The 14512-nt window shown below is 46.9% G+C and overlaps 1 protein-coding gene and 1 long non-coding RNA gene across 3 annotated transcripts; one reads left to right on the top strand and one right to left on the bottom strand.

Moving 5' to 3' along the window:
* Positions 1-1257: 1257 nt before the first annotated feature.
* On the bottom strand, positions 1258-12275 carry LOC140503862 (cytochrome P450 2F1-like). 2 transcript variants are annotated; one of them, XM_072608199.1, is made up of 10 exons: positions 12172-12275; positions 11585-11763; positions 11266-11428; positions 10975-11124; positions 8720-8880; positions 8397-8573; positions 5221-5362; positions 4743-4930; positions 3968-4109; positions 1258-3718 (listed from the first exon to the last, which is right to left on the bottom strand). In XM_072608199.1, exons 2-10 carry the CDS (start codon positions 11750-11752, stop codon positions 3537-3539), a joined length of 1473 nt encoding a protein of 490 aa, XP_072464300.1. In that variant the 5' UTR covers positions 11753-11763; positions 12172-12275; the 3' UTR covers positions 1258-3536. The 2 variants fall into 2 exon arrangements, with proteins under 2 accessions (XP_072464300.1, XP_072464301.1); XM_072608200.1 differs by lacking the exon at positions 10975-11124.
* Positions 11363-13825, top strand: LOC140503864 (uncharacterized). Its single transcript, XR_011966898.1, has 2 exons — positions 11363-11450; positions 11849-13825. It is a non-coding gene; the product is annotated as an uncharacterized lncRNA (long non-coding RNA).
* Positions 13826-14512: the final 687 nt, after the last annotated feature.

Raw genomic sequence — 14512 nt, 5'->3', positions numbered from 1 at the left:
AGGGTCGCCAAGATCCCTTCCAGGCCTCAAATTCTATGATTTGATGATCTGTCTCTATGTGATCTTGCTTTTTTTTTTTTTTGAAAGCCCAAACTTATGATTTTGTTACTGTAGGGACTTTTTCCATGAGAAGACCTCTATGAATACACAGATGCCTTGGTGACCCCAGCTAAGCCATTTGATCAATGTCTCCCAGGCATTGTGTTAGAAATGGAAGCTCTCCATCCCCATTCCCATGTTGCCTCTCCTTTATTTGCCTTGGCAGGTCTCTGTCTCTGTGCTTCTTTAAGAATTTCTGTTCCTCTATGCCCAAAGGACTTCAAAAATGTGCATACTCTTTGACCCAGTAAATGTTTGCTTCTAGGACTGTGTCCCAAAGATTATAAAAATGGAAAAAGGTCTCACATGCACAAAAATACTTATAGCAGCTCTCTTTGTGGTGGCCAAGAACTGGAAATCGAGGGGATGCCCACAATTGGGGAATGGCTGAACAAGTTGTGGTATATGAATGTAATGGAATACTATTTTGATATAAGAAATGATGAACAAGAAGACTTCAGAGAGGCCTGGAAGGACATATATGAACTGATGCTGAGTGAAAGGAGCAGAACCAGGAGAACTTTGTACACAGCAACAACCACAGTGTGTGAGAAATTTTTCTGGTTGACTTAGCCCTTCATAGCAATGCAAGGACCTAAAACATTCCCAATGGACTTGAAGCATAATGTCTTCCACATGCAGAGAAAGAACCATAGAATTGCATCACAGAATGAAGCAGGTCATTTTCTCTTGTTTTATGTTTTGTTTTGTTTTGATGGTTTCTCCCATTCATTTTAATTCTTCTTTGCAACATGACTAAGGTGAAAATGTATTTAATAAGAATGGATGTGTAGAACCAATATAAGATTTCATTCTGTCTTGTGAAGGTAGGGGCGAGGGAGGGAGGAAAAATCTAAGATATATGGAAGTGATTGTAGAAAACTGAAAACAAATAAGTAAATCAATTTAAAAAAGGAAAAAAAGAAAAAAAAGAATTTCTGTTACTAGTCCTGAGACTCACTCTCCAGTTAGTGGGTCTCTGAAGGCTGTGAGGGGATTATCATTTGGATTCTCTGACTTCCCCACCAGGGCCTCCATGGGCATTCATTCCTAGGTCCCAGCCTCAAATCCATGGTCTGGTGTCTTCCAGGTGTATGCCAGCCTTCTCTCACCCAGGATCCACCCAGAGCCCACATACTCCATCTCTTGGACACTTACTCATTCATATACTCTTTATTTTCAGGTAGTCAAAAGGGCAGCCTTGCTGGAAGAACAAGTTCAACTGCCTGGTGCCATTGAATCTGCTGGAGTAAGGGAGACCAGCACAAGGCACAGTGCTTGGGGTGGGGATAGGAAGTGAGAAGTGAAAGACAGAGGAAGGAATCATGAGGGTTCAGAGCATGGTAAGGACCTGATCTAGATCTTGGCAGACTGGGGTCTGAGCTATAGGGCCTGGGTCAGGCTGCAGGGTGCCATGGTCTAGGATGCGGGGCTGGGGTCAGAATGGGAGAGAAGTTTTAGGAACTAGGAGGAAAAATGAAGGACAAATAGGGATCAAGGGACAAAGAGAAGGAAGACTGAAAAACAGAGATGGGAAAACTGAGAGAGAGAGGGTCAAGGAAGACTGAAGAGATTAAGGGTGAGTGGGATGGAGGAGACTGATAGGGGAGATCCTGAAAAACAAAAGGACAGAGATGGGGGAGAGTAAGGAAGAGAAGGTGGAGAGACAGGAAGAGGGTGGAGGAGCCTGAGGGACAGAGGTGTATGTGTGGGGAAATGAAGGAGAGAGGGAGAAGAGATGGAAGGATGGAGGCAGAGAGAATGAAGGACAAAGAGGAGGAAGAGTAAGGGCCTGAGAAGTGGAGAATAAGGGAGGGAGGGTGGAGAGATAAGGACAGAGTGGAGGCAGAGGACAGAGTGGAGGCAGTTAGAGGACAGAGTGAAGGCAGTTAGAAGGGCAGAGTGGAGGTAAACAGGAACTGAGAGAGGGGGAGACAAAGAGAGAGAAGGTGATCAGAACAGAGAGACTGGAAACTAAGTGAGATGGTGTGAGGAGCAGAGGGTACATATTGAGAGGTGGAGAGGCTGGTGATCTGGGGGACACAGAGGACAAGGATGGGGAGACACAAAGAGGTTTATCACAGTCTTTTGGGTATAAAAGGGAAGAGACTCAAGGACATGAGGTGACCGAAGAATAGAGAGGAAACCGAGGGAAGAAATGGGGAAGAGAAAGATGCAGGAGACTGACAAACAGCAAAGAAACTGAAGCAACAATGGGGAGAGACAATAAGATAGGGAGACAGTGGAGCAAGAGGGCAACACTGAAGGGGAATGGGAAGCTAAAGGGCAGAGCAGGGAGAGAGAGGCAAACTGAGGGTGGTTTGAAGAGGGTTTGATGGGCATCTAGGTGTAACTGAAAAAAGAAAAAGGATGCTATCTCTTGGAGTCAGTGAGGTGGTGCAATGGATAGAACATTGTCCCTGGAGGCAAGAAGACTTGAATTTAAATTCAGCCTCAGATACTTACTAGTTCTGGGACTGAGGAAGTTACCTCACTGCTGTCTGCCTCAGGTTCCTCACTGTAAGATGAGGATGATAATATAATAGGATGATAATATAATAATAGGATGAGAATCAAATGAGATAATAGCTGTAAAATGCTTAGAAAAGAGCTTGGCTCAGAACCACTTAATGCATGCTTGCTGTCATCCACATTTCTCCAATATGCTCCCTAAATCGGCATCCATCTACCCCATACTTGAAGACCTTCAGCAAGGAGCTGGAGGCAGCCTGTTTCCCTTGGTGGGCAGATCTAGCTGGGAGGAACTTTTCCTGGCATCAAATCTAAATTGGCTTCTTTCCAGTAAGTACAGATTACTCTGAGTTCTGCCCCCTGGGACTAAGCAGAACAAGTCCAATCCTTCTATCATGAGGTCAATGCTATCTTGTTCTCCCCTCCTATCCCCTCCCCCCACCCCTGCCTTCTCTGCTCAATATGGCATAATCCTGAGGCCCTCCGCTAGTTTGGCTGCCCTTCTTTGGACACTCTCCAGCTGCTCATTCTGGGTCAGGGCTTGTGATTTCATCCCCTTGGCAGAAAGCTCTTTAGTAGGGCAGATCAGCACCTGCTCTTTGTCCTATGGTCTTTAGATAATTGGCTGGTGGCCACTGAGTGGTAAAATAACTTGCTTAGGGTCAGATGGCCAGTATGCATGGGAGGAAAGTGAGAGAGAGAGAGAGAGAGAGAGAGAGAGAGAGAGAGAGAGAGAGAGAGAGAGAGAGAGAGAGAGAGACAAAGAGAGCAACTGGAAGCAGAGGTTCATAGAGAGGGTGAAGAGAGAGGGTAAAGAAGGAGAGAGACTGAGAGATATGGGGAAAGTCAAAGGGTATAGGAGGGAGAATTGAGGAACAGAGACAAGGCAGGGTAAATAAGAGGCATGGGAACAGAATGAGTGGCTTCCAGCCTGTGAGATGGCTGAGCTGGGTGCCAGCCTGGGTTCATCGAGGCAGCATTCGGAGTTGAAAGGGTCTAGGCACATTACCCAGACCAGAGCTGAGTGGGGTCACGTCAATTTCCTCCAGAGGGCAAAGGGGCTGTAGTGTGAAGTTCTGCAGAATGCCAGCAAGGAAAAGGAACAGCTCCATCCGGGCCAAGGGTTCCCCTAGGCACAGGCGTCGTCCTGCAGAGAGGGAAAAGCTGCAGGTAGCTAGGATCCTGTGTGATCATAGAGTGAGAAAAGGAAGGAAGGGACTTCCAAATCCCTCATTTTTATAGATGAAGGACCTGAATGTGCCAAAGGAAAGAGGCTTCCTGGAAGTCACCCAGGTTGTAAGTGGCAGAGCTGGGGTTTGAACCAGAGCACTCTTTGCATTTTTACCCTGGTGGTTTTGAGGAGCTTGGAGGCTGAGCCCTTGAGTGAGACACCCACCAGCAGAGAAGGGCATGAAAGCCGGGCTCTTCTTGAAGTCTTTCTTGGAATCCAGAAAGTGGGCAGGGTTGAACTCCTTGGGTGTCTGGAACTGAGTTTGGTCGTAGTGAACGGTGTTGAGGAGAGTGATGATATCAGTGCCCTGAAAGGTGGAGGGAAAGGCTGAGAGCTGGAACACTTGGGTTCTTCTTCATGGAGGAGGGGGAATGGGAACAGTCCAAATCCAGGTTAGGTAGGGCCCGAAGTATTGGGGGATGGGAGGGTCAGGGACAAGTTTTCCTTTTCTCCTGGCATCCCCAGTGTTAGGCACTGGGTCAAGCATATATTAAGCAAGTAACTGCTTATTACATGTTTGTTACTCGATTGAGTGACAGGCTCCAGAAAGTTGGAGTCCTGCTGTTGGCTTTGCCAGGTTTTGAGTCCTGGGCTGGGGGTGAAAGGCTTGGTATTCATTTAGGGTTTCAAGGCAGAAAGACGTGGGTCTGGGTTTGGGAATTAACGGGAAAGAGTGGAACCCTAGACCGGCTCAAGAAGTCTTGTACCATCAAGGCGAAGCAGAAATAAAGGTGGGGGAGGAGGGAAAAGTGAGGGGGAATTAGGGCTGGATTCTCGAACTCCTGGGTCCTATAGAGGTCCACGGCTGGGGCTGCACTGGGGTAACACGAAGCTGCGCAAGGCTGTTTCCCTGGAACTGACTGGGCTGGAAAGGCCTAGAGGTCGGGGTTGGGCTCCAGGACACCCTGGGTCCCGCGGGGGTCCGCGGCTGGGGCCCCACCTTGGGTAGCAGGAAGCCGCGGAAGGCGGTGTCGCGGATGACTCGGTGTGGCAAGTTCATGGGAATGACGTCTGCGAAGCGCTGTACCTCGTGGAGGACCGCGTCAGTGTAGGGCATGGCCGAACGGTCCTCTAGTGTCGGCCTTCGCCCCCGCCCCACCACATGGTCGATCTCCTCTTGTACCCTGGCTGCCGGAGGCATGGCCCCTCAGGGCCCAACGCACCAGTGAGCCATGGTCCCTTCCCTCTCTCCCCCTCCATTGTCTCCTCCCTTCCAACCCCTCTAGTCCCCTCTTCTCCTGGTCTTGGGCCAGAGGCAGGCGACCGGGATGGCTGGGGGCACGGAGGTGGGGTGTCCCTACACGGGGACAGGGGCATGGCCAGTGGGCAGGAGAGCGAGGGAGTGCCTGAGAAGGTTCAGGTACTCGGCTGGGCAGGGGGCACGAGGCTCATAGACACTGACAGGGGGAGGAGCGCACCCTGAATGTGCGGATACTTCATGAGAAGTAAGAAGGCATGGCGAAGAGTGGTGCCCACAGTCTCTGTGCCACCAAAAAGGAGGTTGTGTGTTGTCTTCACTAGCGTCTCCATGTGGAAGTAACTGTCCGGTCTCTGGGCTTCCTGGGGACAGAGAAAGTCTGATTCTTCCCTCTACTCCCCAGACTCTCCCTCACGGCCTTCCTTCTCAAGTCAGAAATAGTAATACTGCCACTTAGGGCAGCTGGAGATGGTGGGAGAAGATTGGTGGGAATGAGGGGACCACTAATAATCCCATCCCAGAATCCAGCCTTTGTTTCCATAGGATGGGAAGCAAGTCCCAGGTGTCACATCCCCTTCCCTTCCTTCTCCTTCAACCTCCAAAGCCCCTGATTTGGTCTTTCCTCAACCCCAGTGGCCCACTGGCACCAAGACAAGGGAGTCCCATTTCTTCCTCTAGCTGGAGTAGGGGTGCGGACAAGTGTGGGAGTCTGAGACAAAGCTAGTGTGGGGTGGACTGTTCAGTCCCTTCCTAAGCCCTTTTTCTCTGGTTTTGTTTGTATTTCTGTACCTTTGTCTCTGTCTCCATCTTTCCACCTCCCTGGCTCAGGGTGCAGAAATTTCATGCTTAACATCCCCTCCAGTCTCCTCCCTTATTCCCTCCCTCGTTTGCCAGGTATGTGTCTGGCAAACTGCCCAAGCTGCCTCACTCTTTCAATATCCTTGCAACTGGAACCAGAATCACCCTGTTCTGCTTATCCCATGGCACTCTTGATGCTGGATTAGACAGGACCTGCCTGGCCCCAACAGGCTTCATAAAAGACCTTTGAGGATCTGGAGGAAGGATAGGAGTATTGCCTACATAAGAAGCAGTTCCAAGGCACAAGACCCCAGAGCAAGAGAAAACTGCCTCTGGATGAAGTGGGGTTAGATAAAGAGAATGCCTTGATTTATGCTCATGAATTAACTTTAAGTGCCTTTGCACTGAGGCTGTCTACCTGCCTGTATGTCTGCCAGTACTGGCATGCTCTTCCTTTTCATCTCTTTTGCCTAGACTCTAGCTCCTGCCTTCAATGTTGAGCCCTGGGGAACCTCCAAGGAAGCTTTTCCTATTTCTCCACTTAGTTAATGCTCTCCCTGCTTTGTACTCGCTTTGTCTAGTCATAAGTGTCTTTCTAGACCCCAAATAACTGAGAAAGAAAATTAAGACACTGCAAATACCAATGGGATTGAGACTGTCTCCTCCTTGAAGAGAGGGATTGTTCATTTTTTGACTTTGCAAATCCAGTGCCTCTTAGTATTCTGGGCACATAGTAGACATTCAATAAACTGTTTAATTATTTGAGTTTAAATTTAATTTTTAAGCATTTAAAAAATTCACTTAATTTAAATTTAATTTAATTGAGGTGGATCAGAGTGCTTGGGTTTGAATTCTAACCAGTTACTGCACTAAAGACCTTGGACAAGTCATTCCCCTTCCTCTAGTTTTCAGTTTCAGTTTGCTCATCTAAAAAATCAGGAGACTGGACTAGTTGAACTCAAAAGTCTCTTTCAGTGCTAAAACCTATGACCTTAATATTTAATGATGTCTAAGTTTCACATCACTATCAATTGGAGGAGGGGTAAGGGCTCTCTGGGATCCTTCTACCTTAGGGTGAGCCAATCTCTACTCCTATAATTCTCTCATCATGATGATTCTCCTCCTCTTATGTCTCCATGTCCCCTCTTTCTTACACCCAAGCCATCCATATTTATGTCTGAATCACAAATTCAGTGATTCTCTGATGGACTTGGCAAATGGCAGAGCTGGAAAGAAACTTAGAAATGAAATTCCACCCCTCATCTGAGAGAGGAGTAAATGAAGGCATTGCATTTAGGGATGCAAAGTGCTCATCCTTTGTTGCTGAAGTAGACCACGCCATCAGGGAAATAATGACCTGACTTGCACTTGACTTTGTTTTGAGTGATGGAGGGCTGTGTAGATCACTAGCCTCACTTCTTCTCCAGAGCCATCTGAATCCAGTGACCAGATATTCAGGATGACTGGAGATGACCCAGGATGAGGCAATTGGAGTTAACTAACTTGCACAAGATCACATAACCAGTGAGTGTTAAGTGTCTGAGGTGAGATTTGAACTCAGATCCTCCTGACTCCTGCACTGGTGTTCTTTCCACTATACCACCTACCTGTCCTGGGTGCAAAGTACTGAATGGAAAGAAGGGACAGGTGGAGGATTGGTTTACTTCCCTGATTCTGGGACAAAATCTCCTAGGAACTTAGAGGTTTATGGAATAATAAGATGGTTGTGGTTTTTGTTCAGTCATGTCTGACTCTCTGTGACCCCATTTGGGGTTTTCTTGGCAGAGATACTGGAGTGGTTTGCCATTTCCTTCTCCAGCTCATTTTACAGATGAGGAAACTGGTAAACAAGGTGAAGTAACTTGCCCAGGGGTCACACAGCTAGTAAGAGTCTGAGAGTGAATTTGAGCTCAGGTATTCTTGATTCTTATACACTGTGCCACCCAGCTGCCCAATGGGGTGGTAGGCTCTCTGAACTAACAGAATTTGAAACCCTTTGACAGAAGCTTAGACCCATTGAACTTTGTACTTTGAGAGTCTTAAAATCATTGAAGGTTAGACTTTTCAAATATTTGATTCTCAGCAGCAGAGAAACACAGAAACAGACTCAGAGGATGTTATTAGCGTATGATGACTGGAGCTTTTCTTTAGAGTGTGTCCAAATGAGGAGGTGTCAGGGTGTGTCCAATTGAGAGGGTGTCTGACACCTGCACCTTTTCAGCAACGTGGGAACAGCAGTGTTCAGTGCTTAGTGAGAAAAATTAAACTAACAAGCTACTGGGTAGCTTGCTAGTATGAATTTCTCTCTAGCCACTCTGATCCACCCCACCAAAAATACCATACCTCTTACCCTTGGGAGTGGTTTGTGCCATAGGTGGAAACATTCCTCCTTACCACTCTACTTTGAATCATTGAATGTTAGGCTCTTAAAACAAGGGAATTTGTGACTCTTAGGCAGCTGAATCATAGAGAATCAGAGAACTTGAATCTCTTAGAGACCAGAATCATAGATTCATCAGGTGCTAGATGTGGAAAGACCCTGGAAGCTACTCAGGGAACCCTGGACAGACTGGGATGTGGATCTGGAGAGGACCATACCTCAGCCATCTTGATTAGGAAGCAGTCAATAAAATCCAAGGGGCAGCTAGAGTCCAATCTGGCCTGATGTTCATGAATGCTGTGGTCGATGAGATCCTTCATGCACCCATAGTTCTGAAAGAGACGGTGGTGGGGGCCTGGGATCCATCTGAGGAGGCCAGGAAAGATGTTGTACATCTGAAAAAGAAAAAAGAAGACTCCAGTTCAGAAAAGGGTCCCCCATCCTCCCCGTCCCTCTCTCCTTTAGATCCCCTAGGAATCCTCAACAACCTCTGAAGACTCCATCTTCTCCACCCCTACCAGCTTTTCCTGCCCAGGCACACCTCCCCCCAGGGGCTGCTCATGATCTTAAAGTTGTCATTGATAAGTTGGATAATCTTGAGTAGACGCTCGTCTTCATAGTCAAATCGGCTGCCGAAGATGACTGAGCAGATGATGTTGGACACTGATCGGCTGAGCACGAAGGTGGGATCAAAGGGAGCACCTAGGGGTCAGAGATATCTGAAGGTCAGCAGATATGCTGGTGGGGAGCAACTGACATTGGGTGACTCATTCGACATTCTATGTTCTCGCTTCCTTCCCAGGTCTGACATGCCATAGTCTAAAGTCTTTCTCAGTTTTAATATTCTGTGTTCTAAGGGCCCTTTCTCCTTTAAGAGTCTCTGTTCTAGGGACCCTTCCAACTCTGGTATTCTATGTTTTAAGTTGCCTTCTGTAAGTATCTACTTAAAAAAATAGTTTTATTTATTTATTTTCAGATTTCGACATTCATTTCCAGAAAATTTTGAGTTCCAATTTTTCTCCCTTCTCTCCCCTCCCCACACCCCATAACACTTTGCATTCTGATTATCCTTTCCCCCAATGTTCCCTCCCTTCTGTCACACCCCACCTTTCCTTTATTCCCATCTTCTAGGGCAAGATAAATTTCTATAAGGCATTACCTGTATTTCTTATTTCCCAGTTATATGCAATAACAATTCTCAGCATTGGTTTCTAATACTTTAAATTCCAACTTCTTTCCCTCCCTCCCTCCCTTCCCATCCCCACTAAGAAGGCAAGCAATTCAATACAGACAATATATGTGTCATTTTGCCAAAGACTTCCATAATAGTCACATTGTGTAAGACTAACTATATTGCCCTCAATCCTACTCTCTCCTTCCTTTTCTTTCTATTTTTTCATTTGACTTTGTCCCTTCCCAAGTGTTTACTTCTAGTTACTCCTTTCTCCCATTTACCCTCCCTTCTATCATCCCCCTCACTCCACTTGTCCCCTTCTTCCTCACTTTCCTGTAGTGTAAGATAGATTTTCATACCAAATTTAGTGAACATGTTATTCCCTCCTTAAGCCATATGTGAAGAGATTAAGCTTTACTTTCCCGCTCTCACCTGCTCCCTTTTCTTCTCCATTGAAAAAGATTTTTCTTATCTCTCTTATGAGTGATAGTCTGCCCCATTCCATTTCTCCCGTTCTTCTCCCAATGTTTTCCTCTCTCACCCCTTAATTTAATTTTATTTTTTTATGGACATCATCTCTTCTGATTCATGTAAATATCTACTTTTGTCATCTTTCTTTAAAATATATGGAGAGGCTTTGAACTGCCTCCTCTGTGGTGATGAATAAGTTATGAGAAGCCAGGTAGAGCAAGAAGACAAGCCATTTTTAGGGAGTAGTGTTTGGGGGAGGCTAAAAGTTGACAGTGATTGGAGGGAGAGAGTAGACAGGGTCATGGGAGCTGGAGGAACTGTAGCAGCCAAGTGAAAGAACCTGGGGTTGCCCTTAGGTCTTTTCCTGTTTTCCTTTGGGCAATTTCCTGGCATTTCTTCTCACTCTCTGGCACACAGCAAGATATAGCAACTCAGGTATGATAATTTATCAGAGGGTAGAAGGCCACTAAGTTGATGCAACCCAACAGCACCCTAGACGAGGAGTCACAGCACAAAATAATGCCACAGACTACTGTACCTTACAACAGCACAATCTAACTGCGATGTGCCACCTGATAACAAGTCTTATCCCAAAACAAAGTAGACACCATTAAGTAAGAACATGAACATTTTGCAATATAACCTATGAGACGGAAGCACCAATAAGATACAAGACAAATGATTTCATTTTAGGTAGGTAAAAATCAATCCTAAGCCACAGGATAGCAAGCTGCTAAGTAGCATGAAACCCTCACAGAACGCAAGTTTCTGGGGAGTAGAGATTTTTTCTTTGCATCTGTATCCCCAGCACCTAGGAGAGTTCCTGGCACATAGTAGGTGCTTCATAAATGCTTATGAGTTGATTCCCCATTCCCCTATGAAAAAGCCTGACAGCTAGTGAAACACAACACACAGCTCTGAAAACTCACTGTACAGGATTTCCCTCAATAACATAACCATGTAATAACAAGTACAGCGACCACATATTGGCAAATAGCAGCAGCCCACAGAACCTCAGAATGCTCTCTTTAGAGGACCCCACTCTCAACCAGACAGGCTGTGAGAGAGCAGGCAGGAAGATGGTTAGTACCAGACTGAGTCCTACCCCTCTGGGGTGTGTGTATGGTGGTGGTGGTGGTGGGGTAACCCACCTTCAGTTTTTTTCAATTCCTCCAGAAGGAAGGCTTCCTCTTCTAAGATGCGCTCCTCAATGCTTCTCTTTCCCATCCCAAAATTTCGAAGGATCTGAATGGAAAATCGCCTCAAGACCTTCCACTTTTCTCCATTGGAGAAGGCAATGCCTGAGAAGAGGTGGGGCTTGGCTCAGTTAGTTCCCCATCCCGAAAACTCTTAAGGAAGGAGGAAGACTGGAATAGCAGCTAAGAGTAGGGTTGGGTGAGGAGCAGGAAAGAACTGAAGGGAAGCAGGGGAAGGGACCTCACCATTGCCCTTTGTGAAATCATGAAAAACTGGATACTCCCCACGTCCTGAAAATTCATCTGCTTTGTCCACCAGAGCCTCCTTGACTGCTTCATATCCACTTAGGACAACCACAGGCCGAGTGCCCAGGTGCACAGTGAATATAGGACCATATTCCTGACTCAGCTGGGGGAAGTGGAAACAGAAGGTCAGTCGGGCAAAGACTCAGGTGTCTTTGCTCATTCCTAGCCTCTCCAGACTGCTTGGTGTCCTCTCTTCCTTCCACCTCATTTTCTTTGTCTTGTCGCTCAAACCCCACCCTTGCCCAACCTTGACCCTGACCTTGGTAAGTGAGGCCAGCATGTCTCTAGATCGGAGCTGCAGTAAGTTACCCAGCAGGGGCAGAGGTCTGGGCCCTGGAGGCAGGCGACCTTTGGTTTTGTGGACTCCCTTGGCCAGTAGCAGGCAGGTGATGCTTAGCAGCAGCAGCGCTATCACTATCCAATCCATGTTGAATGCTCCTGTTCATATAGTAGGGCAGAGGCAGAGGCTCCAGCTTCAGTGGCCAGATCACCTCAATCACAGACCTTTTCTTTCCCTTCCCAGGGTCTGCCTAAACCTCTATGGACAGAGTCCTAGAGAGCCAGAACCTGGAAACACAAGAAGACGGAGGCAGACAGAAAGAATAGGGGCCAAGATCTTGAGACACAGAGTCAACTGGACAGATGGATATTTGCTGAGAGGAACTGAGCAACGTTAAGTTAAATGTGTTGCTGAATTGCTGTGCTGTCCAGAGATAAATAGAACAAGACATCCAGAGGAAAAGAATGATACAAGGAGAAAAGAAAGCAGGAGAAGATTCAAAGAGCTAAGTGAGAGACCAAGTGATACTCCTCTATCCCCCTCCCCTTGCCACCAATTCTAGGTACCTGCTTGGCTGAAAGGATCCTGAACTTGGGGAAGGAGGAGCTGAGGTGTGTTTGGTCCAAGGTGTGTTGTGTCTTATGTGGGGCTCAGCACTTCTGGGGTGTGGCTACAGGAGGCTGCCCTTCTTAAGGCCATCCTCCCCTCCTCCCCTTCCTGTCCCTTTTTATCTATCTAGATGCTGACCCTTAATCCTGCCTTGAATTGCCTTAAGCCCTTGTAGTCTGCCCTGGGGATTTGGGCCCTCAGCCAATTGTTGGATCCAGTCCCCAGTTGTTGGACTCAATCCCCAACTCCTGGCTCCTTGGCCCTTGAGCTTTGTCTGATTTCTGCTGTACCCCACCTCCCCCCTCCTGCCACCCCATTCCCGTTACACCCTACTTGGAATGCTTGTCTGTGGTCTAACCTTGGACCTGCTTCCTTTAGTTCCTTATGCAATGTAAGGGTCCTCAGGGAGACCCACTCTTTCTTGACTTCTTTTTGGGTAGGAGAGAAGGATGAAAACAAGGAGGAGACTCCCCAGGGTCACTGAGGTCTTACGATGCTTTTTTTCCCTATGTTTTTTAAAATTTAATTTTGAAAATATTCCTTTCAGTTCCCAGTTCTCTCCCTCCCTTTACTCCCTCCCCCATCCATCAAGAAGGCAAAGAAATGTGATACTCATTACATGTATGAAACCATACCAAAAAAATATTTCCACATTAGGACTGAAGACTGGAGAAATAAGGCCAAGGACAGGCATGGGGGTTATGGTGGAAGGAGGAGAAGGAATTGTGCAAACTTGGGTGGAAATTCAGGAACCCTCAATTCTGAGGAACCTCTGCCTCCTCACTTGCTCTGTGACCTTGGCCAAGATCTTCTCCCTTGTCTGGCCTTCAGTTTCCCCTCTTGTAAGTCCTGATTGTCTCTAAGGGTCTTTCCAGCTCTGACTGCATGGTCCATGCTTCTTGGATGAGCCCTTTCTCTGCTGTGAAAGTGATGGAGGTGGCTCCTTCTCACAAGGAACTAAAAAGGGAGTCATATCTCCTTTCTTTTTCTTCCTCCTCCTCCTCCTTTTTCTTCTTCTTCTTCTTCTTCTTCTTCTTCTTCTTCTTCTTCTTCTTCTTCTTCTTCTTCTCCTCCTCCTCTCACTCTCCCCCTCTCTATCTCTGTTTCGCTCTTTCTCTCTCCAAGCCTCACTGTCTCTTCCTATGTCTCTTCTGTTACTCCCTGTGTTTCTTTCCGTTTCTTTGTCTCTGTCATTCAATCCGCGTCTGTCTTTCCAGGGGCATTTGTGTCCCTCTGTCTTTGTTATTCCCTCAGCTTCACACTGTTTCTGTCTCTCCCTATCACTATGTGCTCCTCGAAGTGTTCCTCTCTCTAAGCCTTCCTCTGTCTCCTCTGACATGTGTCTGTCTCCATCTCTTTCCTTCTGTCTGTCCCTGTTTTCTCACTCTCTCAGCTTCACTCTATCTTTCTGTCTCTTTCTACTGGATCCTAGATACCCTCGAGGACTTTCAGTACAACTCAAGGCATTTGGGAGTAGGAATAGGGGAGAGAGACTGGATAATCTGTAGTCTCTCATTAGAGAAAAATCAGGAGAGGAGGAAGGATGTGGATAAACTCTTGGCTTATTCCAGACAAAGCTTTTTTATGAAATAAAACACTTGGATACATGCACAACATGAGGATTTGTATTTTTCCACAAGCAGGAATTGTCATTGATTCACATCAGGCCTCTGTTACCTCCATTGCAGATGGATCATATCTTTGACTCAAGCTCTGTGGCCAGAATATTGGAGATGCATAGATACCAATACCCAGAGTTTGAGGAGTCTGAGGACAAGGGAAGGAAGAATGGCAGGTTGAGGTCTGGTGTCCAAAGAAGGGAAGGATGGCACCTTGAGGTCTGGGGTCCAGGTGGCCAAGGGAGGGATTCAGTCTTGACAGGGAGTTTCAGAGGGGAAGGGAACAGTAAACGCATGAAAAAGCTATACTCTTCCTGGAGCAGATACTCCCAAGTTGGGCTTATAGCCAGACTGGTTGGTTGAGCCACCATTCCCAGGATCAGATAGAAGTGTGGATATTGGGGGTGGGTGCCTGACGTGTTGGAACAATCAATTTGTCCTTACCAATGCCCATAGAGTCCAGGTGCCTCCTCTATTTCTCTCCCCTTTAAGATATAGGACCTTTGGACAGCAACCTGGGCTGGAGGGTCATGTGGCTTAGGAAGAATTCCTTTTAATTGTAGAACTCTGTCATCTTGCTACGGTGGGGCAGATGCTGGGAAAAGGGGTACATGTGAAAAGAGGAGGGTCCTTGAAATGGGGTGGGAATGAGTTTTCCCCAAAAATCCCTTGATGGGAT

Source organism: Notamacropus eugenii, chromosome 5 (genome assembly GCF_028372415.1).
Source record: "Notamacropus eugenii isolate mMacEug1 chromosome 5, mMacEug1.pri_v2, whole genome shotgun sequence".
NCBI classification, from domain to species: Eukaryota; Metazoa; Chordata; class Mammalia; order Diprotodontia; family Macropodidae; genus Notamacropus; species Notamacropus eugenii.
Note: the sequence above shows the minus strand (reverse complement) of the source record. Positions and strands in the feature narration are given on the sequence as shown.